General features: G+C 52.8%; 1 protein-coding gene across 5 annotated transcripts; it reads left to right on the top strand.

The window, feature by feature from the left end:
- The first annotated feature begins 707 nt into the window (after positions 1-707).
- CACNG5 (calcium voltage-gated channel auxiliary subunit gamma 5) lies at positions 708-21,237 on the top strand. 5 transcript variants are annotated; one of them, XM_040582015.1, is made up of 8 exons: positions 708-873; positions 1,867-2,051; positions 7,045-7,381; positions 13,902-14,236; positions 14,987-15,073; positions 16,082-16,222; positions 16,867-17,012; positions 17,414-21,237. In XM_040582015.1, the coding sequence occupies exons 4-8, from the start codon at positions 14,041-14,043 to the stop codon at positions 17,669-17,671; spliced, it is 828 nt and encodes a 275-aa protein (XP_040437949.1). In that variant the 5' UTR covers positions 708-873; positions 1,867-2,051; positions 7,045-7,381; positions 13,902-14,040; the 3' UTR covers positions 17,672-21,237. The 5 variants fall into 5 exon arrangements, with proteins under 5 accessions (XP_040437949.1, XP_040437948.1, XP_040437951.1 ...); XM_040582014.1 differs by having other exon boundaries at positions 1,867-2,072; XM_040582017.1 differs by lacking the exon at positions 7,045-7,381 and having other exon boundaries at positions 1,867-2,072.
- Positions 21,238-24,727: the final 3,490 nt, after the last annotated feature.

Here is a 24,727-nt window from a genome sequence, read left to right as displayed (position 1 = left end):
TCTTGGCTGAATCACTCCGTCTGGCGGTGGTTTCCAGAGCCCAGAGCATCTGCCCCTGTGTCCCTCTCTCCTTTAGCCCTGGCTTTCTCCCTGCCCTGGTCCCAGCTCTGCCAAGCTGGCTCTCTCCAGCGCTCTGGCTCGCTGCCCTCCAATCCTCCCCGGTGTCTGCTGTGTCCTTAGCTGGGGATTCGTTTGACACTGGTGGCCAGAGCCAGTTTTCCCTTCCCCAGATCTCAAAAGAGTCATGACCCAGGAGCGCAGCTCCCCCGACCAGTCCCACTGCAGAGGGGGCTGTGGTTTTGCAGGTGGGGGGTTCAGAGGAGCTGGGGGTGCGTGGAGGGGAGGATGCACAGAGGGGCAGTGCTGGGTCCCACCCCTGCCCCGGTGTTAAACTGGAGCCACCAGCCACAGCTGAGGGACTGGGAAGCAGGGAGAAGGGAAAGGAGGGGACCAGAGGAAAAAAGGGGGAAGCAGAGGGAAAGTGGGGGAATAAAGGGAAAGGGTGAAAGGGGAGGGAGGTATGGAGAAAGGAGGGACAGAGGGAAGTAAGGGGGGCGGGGGAGGGAGGGAGTAGGGGTGGCTGGAGAGGGAGGGAGGGAGGAGGGAGGGAGGGAGGGAGGAGGGAGGGAGGGAGGGAGGAGGGAGGGAGGGAGGGAAGAAGGGGAGGATGGAGAAAGGGAAGGAGGGATGAAGGGAAGGAGGGATGAAGGAGGGAGGGAAAGGGGGCACGGAGGGAGGGAGCGGTGGGCTGTCCCCGCCGGCGCCATGTGATGCCCTCTCCTCCCCGGGCTCCCCGGCCCTACCCGGCGCGGCGCGGAGCATCCCCGGGGCCGACGGGCGCGTCCCGCCGCCGGAGCAGCGCCCGCGGGGCCGGTGAGCGCGGGGGGCGGCGGGGGGGGGGGGCTGGCCACCCTCGGTGTGCGGGCGGGGCAGGGGGCACCGTCCTGCGGGGGGCGCCGGGGGGGGCGAACCGGGTGTGACACCCTCAAAGTTTAAAGCCGGGGCGGGGGGCGAGCCGGGAGGTGCCGCCCGGGCGCGGAGGGGCAGCGTTTGGGGCGCGTGTTCCTGTGCTCTCCCGGCCCCCCTCGGGGTCGGGGTCGGAGCCGGCCGTGCCCTCGGTAGCTCCGGGAGGGCAGCGGTGCGGGCAGCGTCCCCAGCCCGGCCCCGCAGCCCCGGCTCCGAAACCGCGGCTCCGCAGCCCCAGCCCGGCCCCGAGCCCCCCACCCCGCGCTCCGCAGCTGCCCCGGCCCCGCAGCCGCCACAGCCCCGCAGCCCGTCCCTGCTCGGCAGCCTCAGCCCTGTCCTTGCCCCGCAGCCCCCCCAGCCCCCCCAGCTCCGCAGCCCCCCAGCTCCGCAGCCCCCCAGCCCCGCAGCCGAAGCGGGCGCGGGGGGCGCATCCTGCCCGGCCGGAGGGCGCGGGTCCCCGCAGCGCCCAGCGCTCCCGCTCCCGGGGCTGCCCCCGCCCGGCTGCGCAGGCACCGGGGGTCCCGGGGGGTCCCTGGGCGCATCCCCGCCTGCGCCCCCCGACCTCGGGGCGTGTGTGCGCCCGGGGCCGGAGACCTGCGGGCGGCAGGGGCTGGAGGCGCTCCGGGGCGTGAGGAGGGGGCGGATTCAGGTGAGGCCAGCTGAGAAAAACCTGACCCGGTTAGTGAAGTAACGTAGGGGTGGGAAACGAGCAGGCGGGTGGGGGGACATGGCACCTGCCTTCGCTTCTCCACATGCTCCCGACTGCGACCCTGCCAGAGGGGGTGAGAGGCGGGTGCTCCCGCGGCCAGGGCAGGGGGCTGGCGCAGCCCTGGGCCGCTGATTAATTGCTTCGCGTTTTGTACAACTTCATCAGCCCCTGACGCGAGATGCTTTTTGCAGCTTTTAGGGTTGGGTCTTCCAGGCACGAAGCAGCGGGAGGCTCCTGGGTGGTGTCCACGGAGCAGGTCTAACCTGCAGCACCGGTGTCCCCGCCACTGTCCCCACCGCTGTCCCCACCGTGTCCCTCACACCCCACGACCCCCCGCAGGGGAGAGGGCAGCAAAGAGGGGGCCTCGCCGGAGCTGGTAGGTGGCCGCATGGTGCAGGTGAGTCTTTGGGAGGGGCAGCAAGGGTGTCGCGTTCGCTGGAAATAGCCCTGCTTCAGCAGGAGCAGCCGAGAGCAGTATTCCGGCTGAAAAGGATCTTCCCGCGGAGTGTCGTGCAGTAGCAGGGTGCCAGTGGCGTGATCCGGGCAGGCAGCTTTGCTGGGGGAGCGTTCCCACGTTTCCATCACGGCTGCCCTTCGGTTTCATGAGTGCCACGTGTCCGGGCTCCCTTCAGAGGCTCATCTGCTGCTGGATTTTGGGGGCACCACTTCAGTCTGTCACATCATGACCTGTGTAAAAAGCCAAAGGGCAGGAGAGCAGCTCTCAGCAGCCCGTCCTGCTGCCATCACGCCTCCCCTGTGGCTGCCCCACGTGGCATCCCGGGGACAGAAATGCTTCTGTGTGTTTATTTCTCCAGTCCCTCGCTGCGTTATTGTGGCTGTTGAATATATTCATTGAGCTGAATGAATCCCCACCTGGCAGCATCCATACGGCAGCATTTGCAGCTTCAGCTTCCTTTATGGAGAGGGAAGGGAATATAAAATGCAAAAGGGAAATAATGCACAAGCCTGCAGAGGCTTCAACAGCACCGGCAAGCTGTGAGCTGTGCAAGTGTACGGCTGGAGCGAGCACTGGGAGCTTTTCCTAAGTCAGCCGGGGAAGATTTAAAGCCCTGGTTTTAAGGTGGCATTTTTAAAATAACTAGGTGATGGGGGCTAGGTCAAAAGTTCTCTGGGAGTCTTAATCTCACTGAAATTAAAGGGCGTTTGGGTTCTAGGTGTGTTCTAGAAAGAGGATTTGGAGTCAGTCACACAGATTTTATTGCTGTATAGCCACAAGTTTCTGATGTTTATAGTAAAATATTTACTGGGAAAAGAATTTGTCAAAGGACGACACTGCTGCACCATGAGGCTGAGAAAATGGGCTGTTAGCGTTGAGTGGAGTTTGTGTCTGGTCCCTGTGGAAGACGGGACTTACAGCTTTTCCTTTATTATGAGGAGGGTATCATTGCTCATTAGTGAAAAAACCTCGTTAGAGTGATTCTCACGGCTGCGCGGAGGGGGGATTAGCTGAGCAGCGTGGCAGATGGCATCCGCTGACCCAAGACAACTTGCAGATAATTCATTTTCCCACTCGGTGCCCGTCAGTGCTGCTGGGCGACATCCCCACCTGCAGGGAGCAGAGGCTCAGGGCTGCCAGGGCAGGACCTCGTGCACCCTCGAAGCCCTTCAGGTGGGCACCCCGCAGCTCTGGCTTCTCCTCGGGAGGCATCAAACCCTCGGCTGCAAATAGATGTCCCTTCTCCCTGTGGCAGCTTTGCCTGGGACTCTCTCTGCTTGCTCAGAGAGGTGTGGTGGGTTATGTTTGGCAGAGGTGGGATGGGAGCAGGGTCCCAGCCAGGCATCCGTGTCCCTCCACCTTCTCCAGCCCGCAGGAGAGCAGGGCTGTGGGCATGGCGGGTGGCAACCTCCCCTTCTGCAGCAGTCAGAAAGTTGGGTGTAGGTGGGAGGAGAGTCTTTGTGTGGGTTTGGTTGTTAAAAATTCAGCAGCAGAGGTGGATACCGTAATGCCAAGCCTAGGTGAGACGTTCCAACCATTGCTTAGACACGTCCAGGTAGGAAGAGTTTTCCAGTCCTCCCTTTCTCCAGACAGAGTTGCTCCCTGGGTACCACATCGCAAGGAAAAGCTGAGCTGGCTGGCTGTAAGAGTTAGTACTCCAGGGACTGAGACACAGTACATCACAGGAGAAAAATTTTTAACTCTTTGGGAAATACCGAGGGGATGCTCAAGTCAGACACCACAGACTGTACCAAAGCCAGGTGAGAGGCACCGATGTGAGGGCTCATGGCCGGTGCTGGCACAAGGTGGGATGGCAAATCCTGGAGCATTCTCTATCCACTCTCACGGAAGGATGGACCGTAACATCCTGCTGGTCTCCCAGCTGAAGGTGCGACTCAAAGCCAGTTATCAGACAGCACTTCCCAGAACTGCAACAGGGTCTGGGTGAAGCCGTGGTGGGACTGGTGACTGCTCTGCCTTTGCCTCCCGCGGCCGTGCCTTTTACCTGAGCAAGGGTGGGTGCCATCGCTTCCTACGGGAACAGAAAGCTTTGCCTTTGGCATTGCCAAAATACCTGACCCAAGCTGGGGCTCTGCTTTTATTTCTTGCCAACCCCAGCTTCCCTTGTGCCAGATTTTCCCCAGTTCCTGCCACCATGGTGGCTGAGCGGTGGTGGCTCCTGGGGGCTCTTGGGGGGATGCTCAGAGCTGCACTGACTTTGTATTCGATAGAAAATAATCCCCTCCTGGATGCCTTTGGGAGAGCCTGGAAGCTGCAGGCAGCCAGAAGCAACACAGCAAACCCCACCTAGAAATCGGGTGGTTTGGAAAGTTGTGTTAAACCCTTCTGATGCTGGAGTTGATGCTTGGGAAGCTGCACATCCCTCCCAAAGCACAGAGGTGAGCTACAGGCAGGAAAGAAACTGGGACAAAACTGCCCTTTTCTGTACAATGACAGAAGGAAAGTGGGGAGAGCTGAAGAGGAAAGCAACGTCAGTGTTGTGTGTCAACTGTTTGACAGTTCTTACGGTAAAATATCTTACAGACTGCACGGAGAAGAAAATAGGAGGTCATTGTATGGGTGGCCGGAGGGGCACTGCTGGGTGGGTGCGCAGGAATGAGCACATGGCGATGCAAAGGGACAGTGGGAGTAGGGGTGGGGTGTAGGTAAGGACCAGATACACGCAGCCGGAGTGTTTCACCTGGTAATAGGTGCTGGCCTGGGGGAAGGATGGAGAAAGAGTGAGACCAAGCCTGTTCCCCGCCCGTTCCCAGGACGTGGCAGTGCTTCCCGTGCTGAGCAGGGCAGGCTGATGTCCTCCTGGGGCCATGCTGGGCTTGGTACCGAGCAGAGCTCCTCTGGCTGGGTCACACTGCCTGTGGTGGTCTCAGGCTGCTCCATGTCCTGCCTCATTTGTCTTACCCTGTCTGCCGGGACATTTTGCCATTAACTCCTGGAACTGGCAATGAATCTTGCTAAAATCTGGGTGGTACTAAGTTTAGTATCTCCAGTGCTGTAGAAATGCTTATTATGTACTTTAATATTCCTGACTATTAAACCCAACAAGCTGCACAAAGCAAAGACCATCCCCATGTGAGGATGGGATGAAACTTCTGAGGCTGCTCAGCATCAAACCTGGAGAGCTCGTGCACGACGACACCACCACCGGCATCTGAGCAGCTGCGTCCCAAACCGCTTAAGCAAAGGGATGGGGCAGCCGTTGTGTTTGGGAACTGGGTTGAATGGCAGCCTCAAATGGCACTTGGGTTATTGAGCTGTTTGCCTGAGGTGCGGACGGTACAGCCTTTGTCTGCCTCCTTTATGCCATTGTTTCAGTACTCGGAGGCTCTGTGGTAAAGCAGATTTCTAAGCGAAGGAAGGGGGAAGGCAATCTCCTGGATAACAAGGCATCTGCTTTACGCTGGCAATTGTGTTTAATCCCACCGAGGCGATGGAGGTCTGGGTGGCTGTGACCGCTGCGTGCAGCCTGCCCAACGTGCTGCTTGTCTGCAGCCTTCAGCGTTCAGAGATGCCAATGGCACTCGGGGGAATTCTTGCTTTCTTCATTTATCACACGGAAAGTGTTCATAAAAGCACTCCAGCTGCCAGCGCTGGTGAGAAGAGCTGCAGCGGCGGGGGAAGAGCTGTGGCGGGCTGCCCTGCCTCCACGGCACAGGTACCCGGGGCTCGCCTCACCCCAGCGCTGGCACGGGGGAGGTGGGAGAGTTTTAATTAGCTCTTGATGCTATTTTTAACCCCCCCAGCACTGCTTAATTTAGCTCAAGCTGTCATTCACTGAGCGTTAAGGGGAAAAGAAGGAAAGGAGGGTGTTGGCCCCTCTCTGCTGAGCAGCCTGGTGGGAGCAGCCTCATCTCCTGCAACCTGGGCTGGTAACAGAGTCTTTTCTTAGACCTCTGTAGCAGGAAAAGCTTATAGCCCAGAGAAATTTAATGTGCTGGCGTTCGTAATACATGGTTCTTGCAGGGCTTATGGTGCATTTGTGGGTTCTCTTCATACCCACTTCAGTTTAAAAAATATATACCTTATGGAAAAGGTGCCCGAGATCTTCAACCATGCTGTGACCTGCCTTGCTCCTGGAAGGACACAGGGAGCTTGTGCAAGGAAAAGGCTTATTCGCCTCTCTTTAATATACAAAGCCATTGCAGGATTTCTTGCCAGCTTAAATGACACATGGAAGTGAACAAGAACCAGCTGTTAAAGATTTACAACTCCACTAGATCAGCCCAGCCTTGATCCTGGTGTGAAGTGGCTGCTTGCACCTGAGCCAGCTGCTCTCCTCCAGCTATTCTTGGAGGTTACATTGCCTTTACTTATCCCTGCTGCTGGCTGTGCTCGGGCTCCCTCCGCTCACCTTGGCCGGAGCAGAGGGAAGCACTACACCGAAGCCAAAAGAGGGTCACTAGATCGTCGGGTTACTGGAGTTTATGTATTTAGGATATAAAGTACAACCTGTAACACGCAGCATGCAGAGGTCAGTGGGCAAGCACTGCTCTGCACTGCACACAGCGACGAGATTTCTGCAGCTCTTACAGCAAAATCCCCAGCTGGTTTGCTTTGCAGCACCAGGCAGTCCCCCTTTTATTCTGCTTTTGTAGCTCTTTGTAGGGTATGGAAACCAGCAGCTGACTGCGAGCACTCTGACACGCTGCAAGTAGGTGAACGTTGTATGTCAGCTTTGATACGCAGAGGGTGAGAGGGCGTTGGGAAGGGCTCTGCAAAGGAAAGGGCTCAGCTATTGTTAGTGATGGAAACTTTGAGTGTGTATATACATAGTTCAGACCTGGAGAACTGGACCTGGGTGCATATAGGCGATATTGCAAGCCCAGAGCTGTAGCTCCTACTTCCCTCGTGAGGAACGCACTTGGAGTAACGCTTTCCTACAAAACCACAGGGTAGGAGCTGCTGGCACGTGGATACAGAGACCTGCCTGCCACCCACCCGTCCCCGTGTCCCAGCGTCGTGCATCCCTCATGTGAGACGGCTGGAGGTGGAGAGTTGAAGCGGTGTCCTCTCCTACAGCCCGGGAGGTCTCCCCCGCCCGCTGCCAAAGCCACCCCACTCCCAGCTCCTCCCAGTGCTGCCCAGCAGCCCAAGCATCCATCCAGGACTCTCCTCGCTGTGCCACGTGCTTCACAGTCGGGCTGCCAGAACCTGAGCTTCCCACCTTCACAGCCAACGTCACAGGCTTTCCACTTGCCAAAGCATCACCTCAGCTGGGGTTAAAAGAGGTAAGAGCCTTAAAGGCCAAGGAGAAAGGAGGCACGTGGGTGGGATGTGCTCTCTGAGAGGTTTGGGGGGGAATATTTGTGGATCCAGAAAGACCATGTGAGCGAACACTAGCAGTGCGCACACAGCTGTACGCCGTGCCAGCAGCGTGTGAGCCGGGACTAGGGGCTGTTCGGTAGATGATTTTATTTGTTGAAAGTTGCTGGCATCACCCGAAGCCATTAGTGGGAGTGAGCTGGAGCAGAGCCATCGCCCTGGCCAGCACAGCGGCGTGGGCACGGCAGGGGCAGCCCACGCAGGGAAGTGTCTGCTTAGAGGGCTGGGATGGGGAAATAAATCTCAGTTGCTGCTCCTTTGACCTTGGGAATATCATCTGATCTCCTGGTCTTTGGTGCTGGAGCGGAAGGTTCCAGCTCAACCGGTAACAACCATCCTTGCAAACCCAGCGTGGGCAAAAAGGGCAGGTTTTGAGCAGCCTGGAGCAAAAAGGCTGGTGCGTGGTGAAGAAGGAGAGGGAAGCTGGGGGTCAGCCTGGGGGGTTCGCTGGGCAGGCTGTGGGTTCGGCAGGAAAATACGGCACTGCCTATGCAGCATTTCCTTCACTCTTATGCTGTCGTGAAAGGATTTTTGATCAAGCTTAAAAAGAACTTGGATAAGAAATGCAACATGGGAAGTGCTAGGGAAAAGGGAAATATCTCAGAAAAATGATGGAAGTCAAGTTTAAGAGAAAAACCCCAAGTAATCCCACTCGTAAAATCAGTGGTGAGCATTACAGTGTGTGGCAGCCACACATTGTTTCTTCTGATTATTTTTCAGCTGCTCCTTGTGTCTGATGACAAGCAAAAAATTAATAGGTTTATGATTGCTGTGGCTCAATGTAGGTTTAAATAACTCATAACCAGCCTTTTTAATTATTTATTTTTTTTTTAATAAGAAACCACCTCTCTGGAGAGCCTGTGAGCCCAGTGTGCTTGACTGAGTCGATGCTGCTGTGTCTGTCGGGCTGTAATGGCAGTGCTGCGCGCGGGGCTGGCCACGCAGCACGCTGTTAGCAGCCGAGGGGAAGCTTTCAAGTCCAGTATTGATCCTTTTGAAGCTTATGGCTGCTCGTAGTGGCAGTTACTAGTGCTTGTTCAAACTGCCATGAGATGGACTGCTTCGTTTCTTAATATCAGCCTTAACCTCCTCCGCATCAAAAAGATTTATTTCTGTACTTAATTTTTCCAATACATAATTTCTCTCCCAGAAATCTAGCTGACATTTCTATATGGCACTAATGCAGCTCTGTAAAGCTGCCATATATATTTCTGTCTTCCCATGTACCACGGGAGGTGGTGGGTGCCAGCAGCCCAGGACAGGGCTCCTGGGAATCCTACAGACCAGCTCCAGCCCACATCCCCTTGGACCATTTCCCTCCCAGTGTACCCAGCAGGAGATGCTGCTTTTCCCTGGAGCCATCCCTGCCCCCCTTTGGCTGTTACATGGAAGCAGAGCAGTCTGGTGTTTCTCTTCTGCCTGCGGTACACCTTTTCCAGGCTTCAGGAGGGACCGTTGCTTCCCAAGAGGTAATTCCAAACCCAAAACTATCTTTCCCAGTCGCCCAGTTTTCCAGGTCAGGTTTGTGGATCTGCTTCTCCTGCGTCCCCAGATGGAGCAGCAGGCTCTGCCCAAACCACCTCCTCTTCCTCTCTGCTGAGCTGCATACGCCCAGCTGTGACTAAAGCCATCTCCCACAGGTAGAACCCTCCCTGCAAACCGACAGAGCATCGTTTCGAGGCAGCTGGATGCAGCTGCACCTTGCACTCGCTGTTCTAGGACCGGAGCATTTGCACCCGTACGCTCGGTGGGAACTGCTATGCCATTTTGCCACCACCTTTCTGTTCCATTGGGGTTATTAAAGGCCAGATTCAGCCTTTCTGGGTTTGCCCAGCAGGGAGCCAGGGTGCTGTTGCACTGTCTGAAGGAGGGTGATGATGCGGCGGTGGCCTCTTCCAGCTCCCCCGGCGTGGTCCTGCCTGCCCGAGTGATGCCAGTGCTGAGGAGTTTAGCTCTGAAAGAGCCACTCTCCTTGACCTATTTATTTTGCCCACGTTTGTGGCCTGCATTGTGTCCGGAGGAAGAGACTCTGCTGCCTGGGGGCCCTTTATTTTTAGCCAGCCCAATTTTCTTGTCTCAGCTTAGTGGGAGCTGGTCCTTTCAGCTCAGCTCCATCGCAGCTCACTCTCTCCTGCGTTCGCCGACTTACCCAAGTCCCTGATGCTCTTTGTATGGATCGCTCACTCAGTGGGTTCCCCACCCCCCTTCCACCAGGCATTGTTCTTTCTTTACGTTCTGCCCAGCCTCTCCCACTGCCCAGGTCCACAGCTTAACCTCTGATTTCCCCCTGCCCTTGGCTTGCAGCAGGGACCATGCTTTCACAAGCACAGAGGCAGGTCGCCAGGCTTGTCCTGGATCCCAGCATCCCTCCACAAACAAAATCTTCCCTCCCGTCTGCTCCAATAGCTTTGGCAGTGCTTCCCCTCCTCACAAATGTCAGGAAATTGGAAATGATGCTCTAGCCACATAAAAATCAATAGCTGCCTCCTTGGCCTGGCTTGGCCCTGCTCTTTCCACCTTTACCCAGGGCAGGAGGGAGCTTTGTTTTCTGCTGAACTCGGAGCCGTGATTTATTGACGTGACCCATCCTGTCTGGGCAGCTGACCAGCAATATATTTATTTTTCTTAGCCCATCCATGTAGCCCAGAGTGGTGGCTTGCGCTGGCGGTTAGGTCACGGAGAGGTGGGCTCAGAAATCTGGACCAGGATAATATTTTCTTTTTGTGACCATGGAGCAATAGGTAAGGACTTCTCTCACGCCTAGACCTGGGTGAACTGCATTAGGAACAACGCCAATATTCATCTCATGTTCTGAAGGGGTCAGTCCCAGCAAGGGCCATGTGCTGTTTCTATCAGAAGCTATGGCTCCAAGACAAAAAGAAATTCATTATGAGGACTGCAGATTACATTGCAGACTGCCTTTATTATTCCCTGGACTACTACCAGAAGGCACAGTGTGATTGAAGGAGCCGGAACAGTTCTAAGGTCCTATTTCTTGGAAATCTTCGGGGCTAGATTCATTTAATTTAAAATACAGCTACTGTTGGAAACCAAACAGCATCACCTTTTCAGCTGTACGAAGCATAACGCAATCGGTAAAGGTTACCGGGGACTAAAGCCTTGCTGAAAATCAAGCCAGCTCCTGTTTGTGTCCTTGAAAACTCTTTCTCTTGGGAGCCCGGCTAATTGTCCAGGCATTGGACATGGGGGAAGGTCTGTTCTGAGTGGCTGCTCCGCACCATCCCTGCCTCCTGTTCCCCATCACATCGGGCTCGATTTTATGTGCCAGCAAGGCAGTAATAGGTATCACTGTCTATTGCATCCGTGATTACATGGAAATTGAAGTGTGAGAGAGAAAAGAAATGAGGCAATTGAGAGGCATGACTGACGCCTGACCCCTCTCCCTGCTGCTAGCATCACCCCAATGACCAATATAAATGATGCCAAATAGGTATATTTTCCAGTGCCTGGTATTGATGGACAACAAATCACAGGAAATAATCGGCGATTTCCCCCTGAGTGGCTTTATCTGGACCTTCATGTACTCCCAACTTTGATTTTTGGCTCCTTATTAGCGAAAAATATGCAGGGAGGATGGTTGTTGATGATACATGAGCCAAGAATAGATTCCAGCTCCTCATACCATTTTGGCACCAAAATGCCAAGAGGGATGAGACACCCTGTAGTAAACACTGCTCATTTTGTGGCATCAACTAGAAAATAGGGCTCTGACTGAGTTAGGGAGAAGAATGGATGAGCCAGAGGATCTGTGCTTTGCCTGGTCATATTGTTGGATCAAATGGGACCTGTAACGAGATGGGAAATGGTGTATTCCCATCCAGTGAAGGGGTAAAGCGGTGTCCTAACATCTACAGCTCTGTGCCGATCGCTCCTGTTGACAGGAAGGTTGTCCTCAGGCCACCAGGGTGCAGGGCTACCTCTGCAGGACGTGCTTCTCTGCCCCATAGCTACCAGTTTCTTCTTTAGCTGCTGCCTCCTAATTCCACAGGAAAAAACAAAGCTGAGCATCTCCTCTGCGCGTCTTGCTCCTCGCACCCCTGGCAGGGAGGTTTTCCTCCTGGGAAATGTCCCGATTTTCTTGAGCTGAGGGAAACATTAAATAAGGGCATTAAAAATGAGGCTCGTTAGCAGAGCCAAAGGTGGAAAGCTTGCAGTAGCATGAGCTGGAGCATTTGCTTGGGCTGTCTGTAAGCAACAGCACGCCCCGTAGGTTGGTACCTTCTGGGAAACGGCTCAGTGTGAACATAGGAAGAGCCAAATCCTTAACTTGATATGGAAGAGGATTGTCAGAGCTGTTGCAGTGTGAGGGTGCAAGTACATCTGCTTCCTACCAAGATGTACTTGTCTGCTTTGGACTCAGGGTGGGACATGGTAATAAAAGTCTCTCTCTCCCTTTCTCTCTTTCACTGAAACTCCTGCAGCAGCATTCCCTGCTTTTCTCTCTTACTGCTGCCCAGAGCAGCGAGCTGGAGGTACAGGCAGGCCTTGGGTGTTGCCTCTGTGCAGTAAATGCGGTTATTTGGACTCCACAGTAACCGCAAGTTTCCTTCCCATCAGTCTGGTATGAAATTTGCTGCAGGATCAGCCCAGGACCGGGCTGCCAGGGAGCTTGGTGCCGTGCGTTTGCCATGGATGTGCCAGGGATGGACACTGCAAGAGCACAGAGTTCCCTGGGAGCTCGGCAGCAGGACATAACGATCAGCATCGTCTGCCCCTATTAATCATGAGGGAACTATGGCAGAGCGTTATCTTCGGAGGCTTTCAAGTGTAAAAGTGCAAGCTGTGAGGACTTTTGGCATCTCTGAGAGTCACTGCAAGCAAGCAAGTATTAATATATTTGCATCAGAGTTGCAAGGAATGAAGCACCCCGGGGAGCCTGCTCACCCACCCAGATGTGTGGGAACAGCCAGGCTTGGTCTCCCGGCCCAGGCAGGAGCCACATCTCCAGATCCAGTCGCTAAACCCCACCACCTTCGCTGCAGGGATACAGCAAGGAGACGTCTCTGCCACGTGCCATGACAGCACATGCCGGCCGTGAGTGCAGGCGTGGTGGGGCTCTTCCAAAGCTGGCACCTGGGGAGATGCACGACGCACCTGCCCCGGCGCCATTGCCTGCCCGCTGTTATTTTGGGAATTGGTGTTTCAAGTGCAGCGTGTGGCTGGGAGGATTCTGCCCTCCTTCCCGAGCTTGCTCTGCCCCCAGCCCTCTTCCGTTGGTCGCCCCTCGAACCTTCCCGCAGTGTGAATGGGGCCCGTGTCATTTTGAAGACAGCCCGAGGAAGATGCATCCTGCTGCTCCTGTGTTAAATTTGGTAGCTTTTGTTGTCTAGCTGGATTTAGTCTTTTTTACCTTATTGTTTGCACTGCTAACAACAGCAAATTGTGCCTTGGAAAATATACATGACATGGCACTTATCCGTGATTCATACTGCCTTTATGAAAGCAGTCAATAGTGCTATCTGCCTTGTTCCCACTCCCCAGAAGACTGTCTCTTGCGTGTATCTTTTCCTTCTTGCTCTTATTCCTCTAATCTTTCATTTCTGTGGCTTTTTTCCTCCTCATATTAATTGCACTTTTTTTCCGCTGTGCCAAGAACTCTTCTTTCTGGTGACATTTTATCACTCTGCAGGGCACCATGAGAACTGCTAAATTCCACAAATTAGCAAAAAAAAGAAGAGAAGGAAAGGGGAAAAAATATTCTATCCATAAGCGACATGGGGATAAGGGAAGATTTTTTGCCTCCTCCTCTCATGTTTGCCCAGGGCCTGACCGCAGCTCCCTGCCCCCCCCTGGAACAAGCTGGGTTTGGAGCGGTTCAGTCTGTGCGTTCGGCCGATACCGGCACCAGCAGCTCTGACCCAGCAAGTGCAATAACAAGCAAAAAAAAAGGCAAACTATTGCATCGTGCTGCTCTGCTTGGAGGCGTTTGGTGATGCCATTCGGCATGCAGAAGTGTAGCGTGATTTTTGCAAAATTGGGATCTTGATCCCCCAATGGGTAAATCTACACCCGGGAAGAGGAAAAATGGCAGTACTGGGGGGCGGGGTGATGGCCGGAGCTGCTTGGGAGTGGGTTTTGGTCCGGCAGCTAAAAGTATCCTTGCTGATCTGCTGATGTGGTCTCCATGAGCCTCAGCAGGCTCCTGTGCTGCGGTTCGGCTACGTCCTTGGGGTGACAAGCGCCAGGTTTGGCTGGAACAGCAGGAATTCACCTGCAGCAAATAAACCGGGAGCGGATGAGCTGCTCCCGGCCAGCCCACCCCGTGCCGCTGCTGCCCCAGGCGCGGGGCTCCAGCCCAGCCCGTTCCCGAGCCCTGGGCCGGCGCGGGGCAGCAGTCGGGTGGGATTTGGTTCAAACTCTCCATCTGTCAGGGCCGGCTGTGATTGTTTTAATGGCTTATTTCAGCTCGACGTATAGAAGCAATTAAGGGCAGAGGGCAAAGCTTTGACACGTCCATTCCCCTGTGAAGCGGTAGACGTGCCGACGGCCGCGTCCCCTCCGCTGGCAGCCGTGCCCCCCGCCTCGGCCCCCCGCGCTGCCGGGAATGAGCGCCTGCGGCAGGAGGGCGCTGACCCTGCTCAGCAGCGTGTTCGCCGTCTGCGGCCTCGGCCTCTTGGGCATCTCCGTCAGCACCGACTACTGGCTCTACCTGGAGGAGGGCATCGTCCAGCCCCAGAACCAGACGGCGGAGATCAAACTGTCGCTGCACTCGGGGCTCTGGAGGGTCTGCTTTCTGGCAGGTACGGCCTCCCTCCCAAAAACACCCCCTGCTCAGGTGATGCTCACTGCGTGGCAGCATCGTATTGTGGGAAAGGGATGGGGAAAATAGGAGTTTTAAAGGTTCTGCCCATCTTTGCTTCCAAACTCAGGCACAACCTTTGGCAAGTAACACTGTCACCCCACGACTGGCTTTAATAGCCAGATGGGTAAATGTGCCTTTGCTTGCAGGCTTTGGGTGAGTTTGCTGCTGCCGTGCCAGACCCTGCTGCCTCCCATCCCACTCCTATGCCTTGGGCAGCAGCTCAAAACATTCCTTTTTGTCCCTGAAAAATTTAGATTCATGTCAGCTGGACCGTTCCCTCCCTCTGCGCCAAGTTTGATGAAGCAACTTGGCTGCAGGGACGGAGTTGAATAAAACCCAAGGGAATGGGAATCTCAAAGTGACTAATCTGAAATGTCATCAAGTTTCAACCACTGCTTTGAAAAAGTCAGGGGACTGAGGAGCTCTCATACCGCCCCTGGGGTGACCTTAAACTCTCTGGCCACAGGGTTCATGGTTTTGTATACAAGGGAATCCTTGTGCGCAAGAGATGGTAGTTAAGAGATGCCTTTCTTCAGTCCCAAACACCGACAGCCGAGATGGAAGCAGCATTAAAAAGCAGGACTGTTTCTATGCATGCACCAAAATTAATTTTAAAGCCATCCTCTCCCCCACCAAAAACAATCAGATGAACACACCGCAGGTGCGACTCGGTCTGTGTCTGCTGCAGGTGAAGAGCGTGGCCGGTGCTTCACTATCGAATACGTCATGCCCATGAACATCCAGCTGACGTCCGAATCCACAGTCAATGTCCTCAGTAAGTGGTTCGGTGGGGTCTTACCCTCTGCATCCTGCAGAGCACCGAAGGGTCACGGGATCTCCCCAAGAAATGCTCTTTGTGTTCTCGCTGAAGAAGCTCCTAGTTCCTCAACAGTGCTACCATGCAAGGGTGCAACTACATCTTTTACCGTGAGAGTTGCCTAGTGCACTCCTAACCATTTGGGGACATCCCTTTCTGACGGCAGGATGCTCACAGAGGCTCTGAGCTGTACCATTTCTCGTCACTGCCTATGCAGCACTGATTATAAAGTTGACTGAAAAAATACTGGGTTAAAAACTACAGGCATTCTTTGTTTCTTTTATGTGGCATTTGGTTTTGAACCTTCATGGTGCTCTTCACTCGTGGTTTTAGACTTTTTACCATGGTTGTAAAGACTGTAATTTGGGTTTCCGTAAGGCTTCTGCGAGGAGCAGGGGGTTGGAGTCAGTGATCCTTATGGGTCCCTTTCAACTTGAGATATTCTCTGATTCTATGAGTCTATGTTTACGGAAGTGTTTGGCTTTATAGTGTCCTCTCCATAATTTGCAGCTGTATTTATTCTGTAGCAGTCAATTGTACACACTACACAGCAGGATGAATGAAGGATGGAGCGCCGCAGCTCACGCGATGAATTCTGCAGCCCTTTCTGGTTTAATAAATAAGTGTTCCACAAACAGTTTTGCAGTGAAGCCAGAGAAAAGCGCATGTTCCAGTGTTTTTTTCCTATGTAACGCTTCCCACAGAAACTCTCAGAAATGCAGTCAGTCCTTGGCAGGCATTCCCACAGCCGAGTCACATCCCTACTCAGCTCCTTAGCAAAGAGGGGAACCCCTGGCAGGGGCTGGGGAGCATCGCAGAGGCACCCACACTAACCAGGAGCGAGGGAGGACACAGGGTGGTCAGAGAGCAGAAGGGCTGGAGCCATCTCACCCCACCAAGCCCACCTCTTGTGCTGTGGGGGGAGGGCTGACCCGTTCTCACTCTCCTCTGCTCCTCTCCCACCAGAGATGATCCGCTCTGCCACCCCCTTCCCTCTGGTCAGCCTTTTCTTCATGTTCATCGGCTTCATCCTGAGCAACATTGGCCACATTCGGCCTCACAGGACCATCCTCGCCTTCGTCTCGGGGATATTCTTCATCCTGTCAGGTGAGTTTTGCTAGCCAGGTTTTCTCCTGGAAATCCTTGAGTGTGGAACACTTTTGCTTTTGCAGCTGCTGGTGCTCTCCTAAGCCGCTGGGGTGGCTCCTTGGGGGATCATCACCCACAGGGGCTCCCGGCTCAGCCCCGCAGCCTGCTCGGGCTTTGCAGGATGGAAAATCACCCAGAGCAGCACTCGCCGCTGGCGGTGGCAGGGAGATGGAGATGCAGGGCCAAGCGCCCACCAGCCCTGCAGGAGCGGGTGCCGGGGGAGAGGACATCTCTCACAGCACCTCCGTCACAGGAGAGACCTGAAACTTTGAACTGCTCAGCTGGGAGGTTTCTACATGAGACAAGTGCACGTTTTATTCATGGTATTGTGCTGGTGTTAAAGAAACAGCAGTGGTGGCCGAGCTTTGGAGCCAGCTCCCACCCAGTGCACATGGACCTGCTTGAGCAGGTACCAGTTTGGCTGAAACGAGGAGTGCCCTGGGTTAGCCCGGCAGGAAAGCAGCTCCTTTCCCCAGGGATTTCAAGCACATTTCCACAGTTTCACCCTTTCACCCCCAAGCCAGGTCGTAAAGGAAGGTGCTTCTTCAGCGGCTTCATCCCTGAAGCGTTTCCTACTGTCCTTTTCCTTGGTTTCTCTCCAGGTCTGTCCTTGGTGGTGGGGCTGGTGCTCTACATATCCAGCATTAACGATGAGATGCTGAACAGGACCAAGGACTCGGAAACGTTCTTCAATTACAAATACGGATGGTCATTTGCCTTCTCTGCCATCTCGTTCCTTCTGACGGAGGTACCAGCAGCTCTCACATCTCATGCTCCTGGGGCGGGGGGCATTGGGGCTGGTAGGAAGAAAAGGACGCAGACGGGGTTTAAGGGCAGGCTATGAGGGCAGGTGGGTAGTGGATAGCATGGTGGGAGACATACAGTGGGGACAGACCCCAGGCCTGGAACTCTGATGGGGCGTTTGATCATAATTTGATGCCAAGTGTGACAGGAGGAGACGTGGTTGCGCCATGTTATTTATTGCACAGATCCAAGGCACAGGGCAGGGAAGGGGCTGCCCTGAGAAGCTCTTGTGTATCGTCAGCACAGCACAAAAAAAGCACATTAAATCTTCATTCTGTTTTGCTGTTGGCGGAGAAGGCAGCCACTAGCAGGGTGAGTGTCGGGCCGTGTCTCTCTCCCCTGCAGAGCGCCGGGGTGATGTCTGTTTACCTGTTCATGAAGCGGTACACGGCCGAGGACATCTACCGACCTCACCCCGGCTTCTACCGGCCCCGTCTGAGCAACTGCTCGGACTACTCGGGGCAGTTCCTGCACCCGGACGCGTGGGCGCGGGGACGCAGCCCTTCGGATATCTCCAGCGAGGCGTCCCTGCAGATGAACAGCAACTACCCGGCCCTGCTCAAGTGCCCCGACTACGACCAGATGTCCTCGTCCCCCTGTTGAGCCCCGCCACCCCCGCACCCCCGTGCCCAGGGTGGCCACATCCTCACTACGTTTGTCGAGGGTTTTTTTGGTTTTGTTTTTTTTTTTAAGGCCACTCTTTCAGGGCAATAGGACATAAAAATAACCAGAGAAATTGGTTATATAACCAGTAATGTAACCTAAAGAATTGGGATATTTTCCTTTCTTGGTTTTAGGGTTGTTTTTTTTATTCTTCCCTGCATAACTAAAAATCTCTCCAAAGTCCTCTTATTTCAGCTCATCCCGCTGAGCAAGCAGCAGTTCCGCCTGGGGGATAAATCCAGGGCTGGACTCGACAGCAGAAAAAAGAAAATAGAGTAGAACTAAGGGGAAAAAAAAGTTTACTTTTTGGTTTAGGTAGGCTGCAAAAGTTTGTGCATTTGACTGTCATTTCATTATAGATTTACTGGCAGATTCACTGGCCTCAGCGCAAGCAGGCATAGAAGATTTCCAAGAAATAACCATCTTTAGAAAAATTTAATTTTTTTCTTGATTCAGTATTTGGTGATTGATATCTCTCACTGCTGGATTTCACTTTTAACCAGGCTGTGATGGGAAATAGCCATCTTTCTCAACTGTACCTCAGCCGGTCTCCCTATGGCCATTGGCGAACTGTTGTTAAACATCCCGCTGTAGGATGGAGGTGCTACAGCCCTGGGGTGTACGGGCTTTTGAGGGGGCTCAGGCACCTCCTTTTCCTCCGTCACCCCATAGACTGGAGGTCTGAGGAGCAACTGGGAGAATTTCAGTGCAGCGTTGAGTGGAAAACTACCTAAAACCTTCCCATAGGAAACATTAGGTGCAGGATTTAAGGGAAATTATAGCCGGAATTGCAAGTTATTTCAGTGAAAGGCAAGATCCCAAACCGATGTAAAGTGATGTAGCACTGTAGCGAGTCCACTGTAGCAAAGTCGTTGGCTTACATTTCATTTTGGCAAGAAAATGCTATTTTAGCTGCTTTTTCTGTGCATGTATAAATCTTATTTTGAGATTTTTAAGTTTTAAAATTTCATATGATGCCTTGGCATTTTGGTCTTAGACAGATGCTGGGGTGAAAACATCACTCTGATTGACAACGGAGGGCAGGGAAGGAGAAGGCAGTGCTCCCTCGTGCACCCCTGTGCAAGCCACCAGCTTGTCACCTCGCAGGAGGAAGACCTTTGTCCAAACTTTAATTCTATTCTTGTTATTTTACACCTTTCTGAAGACTACCTTTCTGCAAAACAAAACCCTGTAGGGATCCTTGGTATAGTTTAGCTTGTTTTGTCTTACTGTAATTAAAAGAAATCCAATATAAGCACTTTTAAACTCATTTGTAGCATACTGTGTAATGAATGGTTCACCTCTTTGTTGTAATTTAATATTTATTAGTTAATATTTAATATTTATTATTAAATATTTATAAATTACTCCAAAGTAAGGTCCAAATTGTGGTGCAGCACCACTATTTGCATCGACTCTGATGCCCATCCCGTGGGACCTCAGCGCAGGCACACATCCAGCCACCTCTTGAACAATTATTTCCTCTCCAGTTCCTTTGGATAAGCAGGTAACATATATCTAGTATCTATCTAGTGTCACTGACTCCTGGTTTGCTAAGTTGTAAAACCAGGGCATCTTTTGGTAGACACAGTTTGATTTACCTTTAGTTTTTGTATTACCCTCAAGCATCTCTGTTCTCATTTTATAACCCAGTTTGTGCATGCCACATGATGGTTTTGCTGCTGGGAAGGTTCAAGCGTTAAAGCCCAGCCCAGCCCCACCATCCAGCGACAAAGCTTGCTGGTCCTCATCTGTTTGCCCCAGCCCGATAAACCATCAGTTTTCCACTGGGATCTCTATGTTTGATGTGAATTAGGCTCCAAGAAAGTGCTGGAGTTCACAAGTGACGATGACCTTGCCTTTCCCAGACCCAGGTCTAGTTTTCTAGGCTTAGTGTAAGTGGCTTCTGATGGCTCAAAGACACAACTCAAAGTTACCTTTGCATCTCCCCCTTGATGGATTCTTTATATTCTCAGTCCTTCTTGGAAGGGAGACCTCCAGGATCACCAAAATCGCTGGTGCTCAGAGGAGCAAGGGCTGTCCCACAGGGCCACATTCCTCCACACCGAGGAGTCATTTAGTGTGGTTAATCCTCTGCAGCATCATGAGACATCCCTGTCCCCAAGTGGAATTTTCCTTTGTACTGATTAAATACAGAATTATTCATTTTATAAATTAAAACGTCTGCCTACATAAGCAGAAGATGTGGAAAAAAACCTTCATGCCTTCTTCAAGGCCCCAAAAGGTTTAGCAGAGTCCAGAGGCGAATTAGAAAAGTAATTATTTTAATTCATTGGAGAGATTGTCATCATGTGGCTGCATTTATGAGCCCGGGAGTTTGCACATTCACCCAGTGAGCACAAGCCCTTGTAATCACAGGACTGACGAACAAAATCTGTCACATTAATTGTTTGCTGTTTTTTCAGCAAACGCCGGTTCGGGGCAGGATTGTGGTGCACGGTGAAGCGCCAGCAGCGGCGGTTGTGCCGCCGGGTGGTGTTACTGTCCCTTGCACAGCAGCAGCTCTTGGCCTGGATGGTTGTGGGCCACGAAGCGTGAGTGTCACACCTTTGCTGGCTGTGGAGAAACCTCTCCTGAGCCTCCGAAGCATGGACGGCACCTCACCCAGCCACCCTGCGAGGTCCTTCTCCACTGAGCATCACCCCAGGGCTGATGTTCTCCACAGCAATAAATACTGAGTAAATAAATGTAATACCTACTTGTCATTTAAACACTTCTAGTCATCCGGCATGGTTTCACCACACCTTAATCCCCGTTAAAACCATGCCCCTCCTTGAATACCACCGTTCAGTTGCCTCCTTTGGTCTCCCTTCCACCTCTCTTTCCATGCTGGCCTCCCGTTGTGTTTTTCTGTGGCTGTTGCTTGGATTGCAATAAATAAAAAGTGAAGTTTAAGGATGAACTAGCAATTAAATTAGAGGTTTAACCCCTAGGAGATTGAGGTCCTTAAATTTGCCTGATGGGACGAGTCAAGCCGCTCCTGGGCCCGTAGGAAGGTAATTGCTCATCTGACACTTGGCAGAAAATTGTTTGCACTTAGAAGCAAAAAAAATATCTTGTTTTGCATGAACAGCTAATTGGTGTCAGACTTTTCGTGCGTGCAGCTGTGTCTGCTTGAACTATAGCATCAGAGCAAATTACTGGGATGAAGGGTTAAATAAAAACCCGGTGCTGCCTGGTGCCCGGGCAGTTCACTGCTCCCTGGAGCTGCTCGGGACTGCAGCGGGCTGGAGCTGCTTCTGTCCCTGCCATCAGCCTCCCCCACAGCACACACATCATCCCGCAGCCGGGGTGCCATATGGAGTGCACAGCACCGGGAGCGAGGGATGCAGCCGAAGAAACTCCACGTGGGAGGCGAGCGAGCCCCCAGCCCGCGCAGCTCAGGGGAGGCTGGCCAGGAAGATGGGCACCTTAAGACCTCAGCGAGCTCCTGGGGTGGCCCTCCAACTGTGTGTTGGGGGGGGGGGGGTTAAATCCAATCCCCTTTCTGTAAGCTCAGGAAGGCATTTTTTGGCCTCTATCTCCCAGGACATGAAAGACCCTCTCTGGCAGCATCTCCTCCCACCCCTAGGACATGCTCCCTTCACTGCACCCTTGTAGCACGTCATTCCTATGGCCCCAGGTGTGGTGGGACCCCAGTGGGAACCAGCTCCATTTGCCCGTTAGTTAGGAGTGTCCTGAAAACACTTATTGAATCATGAGGTGTGGGTGCAAGAGGTTCATTAGAGACCAATCATGAGCAGTAATCAAGTAGCCAGGAATAATAAGGCTGTGATGGGTCATGTTCTCCTTTAATTGCTGCTGGAGCAGCTTGTGGCTCTAGAGACCTTTTTTACCCAGTGGAAAAAAATATCGTTATACCTATAAATATACATTTAGGTATAGCTGAAATGCTCTCCAGTGCTGCTCCTCTTACACTTGTGTTGCTAGTAGAGGTGAGGGTCCACTGGGAAGGTCAAGGTGAGGCAAGAGCCCCTGCTAGGCAGTAGCCCGATCCTGCAGGGATGGGCACCAAGAGCACTGCTGAGCTGTTCAGGCTGTGGGGAAGCTGCTGTTGTGGTGACGTGAGGTTTGGGCAAGTGTTTTGGGGCATCCTTGTCCTGCTTTTGCCCAGGAGGACGGCGTGGAGCTCTTGCAAATCCCTGCATGTGAACCTCACTGTTACCTCCTCTGGACATAGGACTGAAGACCTTTCACCAGTTTCAAGGAGACAAGACTCAAAGGTATTTTATGAGGGTGGGTTTCAGCCACACGTGGCTGTGGCAGGGTAAAGAGCTGACTCAGGTGCCGTGTATGTGGTTTGGGGGTTTCTAGCACACGGTGCTCTGCTCGCAAGTCCTTGTGTTGCATTATTAATGCTATTTGTCAGGGCTGTGTGTTCATTTTCCCAAATGTGAGCTAGCCCCATGGGCTGTTCAAGGTGTGCTAAGAAATTAAATAGTCTTATTCCTCCCTGCTGGTAGCTTCTTAGCTGTGCAGAACCGGTGCGTCTGTGGTGGGGATGCTGTGTCAACAGGCAAAATACTCACCCAAGTTAATACTCCTCCACTAATGAGAAGTAGCTGAGAGATATTTATTTTCTTCTTCTTCTTCTTCCTTCCTTCTGAGATTTATCTATTTACTTCTATATTTTTTTTCCAACCACAAAAGATTGCTGTTTAAATATAACTAGAAAAAACAGCATTTTCCCTCCTTGCTTTTTCTCACCCAGTTTTAGGGTCTTCTGGTGGGGTCTCCTTCACTCAGCGGCAGCATCCCGTGCTTGCCCCACCAGCTCTCCCTCCCTGGGAACAACCACATCGGCGCTTCAGCTTTTCTTTCTGCAAACTGGCTGCCCCACAGCCGTGCTGTACGTGTTAAACCTGTGCCTCGCATGGCAGGGAGCAGGGTGTCCCCAGCATCCCGGCTGCTCAGTGGGTGCCCCCCAAGTGCCCCACGGCAGCCAGGGTGCCAGGCTGACCTTTCCTCCGTGCACCGCAGGGTTTCTGCCTATCGCTGTTGTGTAGATATCTGATTGCAACCTGTTCCCATGGATACAGGACGTTATAGAAAGGGAAGAGCTGCCTCTTTGCTTTATCTTCATGTAAGGTTTTATATACCTTAGTTTTTTGGATTAAGGTGACCTCAGCGGGCAGTGGTTATAATGGGTAGGTGATGGCTGCAGCGATTACCCCATGTACATTTAATCACAAACCAGCCGCTCAGATGTGAGCCTTGAAAGGAAAGGAGAGGTGGCTGTGGATGGCGTGGGCCTGCCCCTCGCCTGGCCCTCCCCACGGCTGCAGAACGTGCCATTAGCAAAATAGGTGCCATTAGCAAAATAAGTGTCAGGTCACATTGATTTCAGTGACGGGCACTGCGGCGCTGTGTACCCTGATCAGTTTTACCCCGGTGTCCCTACGGGTGATGTACTGAAGGGCCTTTAGCCAGGCAGTCACACTGGCTTGTGCCACAAACAATTCCAGTGGAAATAGAGATGGATGAAGAGGAGGTGACACCGTCAGCATTGCTGTCCTTAGCCTGGTGCCCACCACTGCAGCAGCTGCAGTCAGGATGTGGCGTCACTGTGCCAACATTCTTCTTGTTTTTACACTGCTTCATCTTCAAGTCTCTGGCCAATTCAGTCTTCCAATATACTTTATAGGGAAAAGATTATTTATTATTATTATTCCAACTTGCAACACAGGAAAGCAGTATATCAACCGAAAGGTTAGCCCACTCTGCTGTGTTGCCCGACTCCTATCCCAAGGGCTGTATTTGAGGAATCCGTTGGCTCTAACTGGATGTTTTCAAGCCCCAAGCAGTCTGTACCATGGTGTTCTGCGAGCTCTGTCCAACATTTTTAATCAAACCATCTCCGAAATCCCCAAGGCCTCACCCTTCTCTCCATTTCCAGTTAAAGGAGAAGTATTCACGCACTAATTGTGATTAATATGCCCTGAGAATACGCAGCACCAGCATTCGAGGTTATTCCCCAATAAGTCATTTTTGTCATCGGCTCCAGATAGATCTTCTGGCTATGATGAGATGCAGCTGCTTTTAATCTTTAATGTTAGGGCAGCAGGAATTCATTTTTCTAAGAGGCAAGCCACATGTGGCTGGGGTGCGGAGGTGTTTGGTGCCTTGGGCCCATTCAGGCTGGCGGCTGCTTGAGCTGGGGCTGATGTGGCTCCATCTGCTCCAAGGGCTGCGTGAGCCAACGCTGGCTTTGGAACAAAGCCCCTGTTACCCCAGCCAGTCCCAGATACCATCAAGCACCTGTAAATCTGCACATAAACAAAGCCCCAGACCTGAGATGCAGCTCTCCGTTGCCGATCACAAAGTGTATCGACACATGTTGACACCCCTCGGACCCCAGGACTCACATCAGAGCCACAACAAAGCCCAAGCGAAGCGCTGCTGACCAAGACCTGCCTTTCTAGGCGTGTTTAAAAGCATATGGTGGTGGGCTTCTGGGCTAGAGGAGATGGAAAGCACAAAAGAGGAGATGGTAAAGAGGCACGACTATACATTTCTCTTTTTCCTACAGTGATAACATCTTTAATGAGGTGCGTGTTCATGAAAATATAACCCTGAGGTTCTTGCATCTTCCTGGCATCTTGACACACGCCAGCTTCCCACTGCAACTTCAGGGAGAAAATCTGCAGAGAAAGCTGAAAGGTGTTATTTAATTAATAACAGCTAATTTGAATAAGTACCGAAATGTCACTCAGCTTCTCCGGAGGTGAGCTTGGTGATTTCACCTCCATGGAGAAATGGGACATTTCTGAAGGCAAGGGACACTATTGGTGTCATGCTCACAAGCAAGGAGCAGCAGCGTCTGAAGTCTCAGCATGCTGTCATGTCAGCGCGGGCCAGATCCTGCTCATTTCTTCATATTTAATAAGTAAATCTATGGTATTTAGATTTAGCATAACTGAGGGCTGTGTGCACCTCGATGCTGGTTTAACATCTCCAGCTCAGCTCACCAGAGGC

The sequence above is a fragment of the Falco naumanni genome, chromosome 1 (genome assembly GCF_017639655.2).
Source record: "Falco naumanni isolate bFalNau1 chromosome 1, bFalNau1.pat, whole genome shotgun sequence".
Taxonomy (NCBI): domain Eukaryota; kingdom Metazoa; phylum Chordata; class Aves; order Falconiformes; family Falconidae; genus Falco; species Falco naumanni.
Note: the sequence above shows the minus strand (reverse complement) of the source record. Positions and strands in the feature narration are given on the sequence as shown.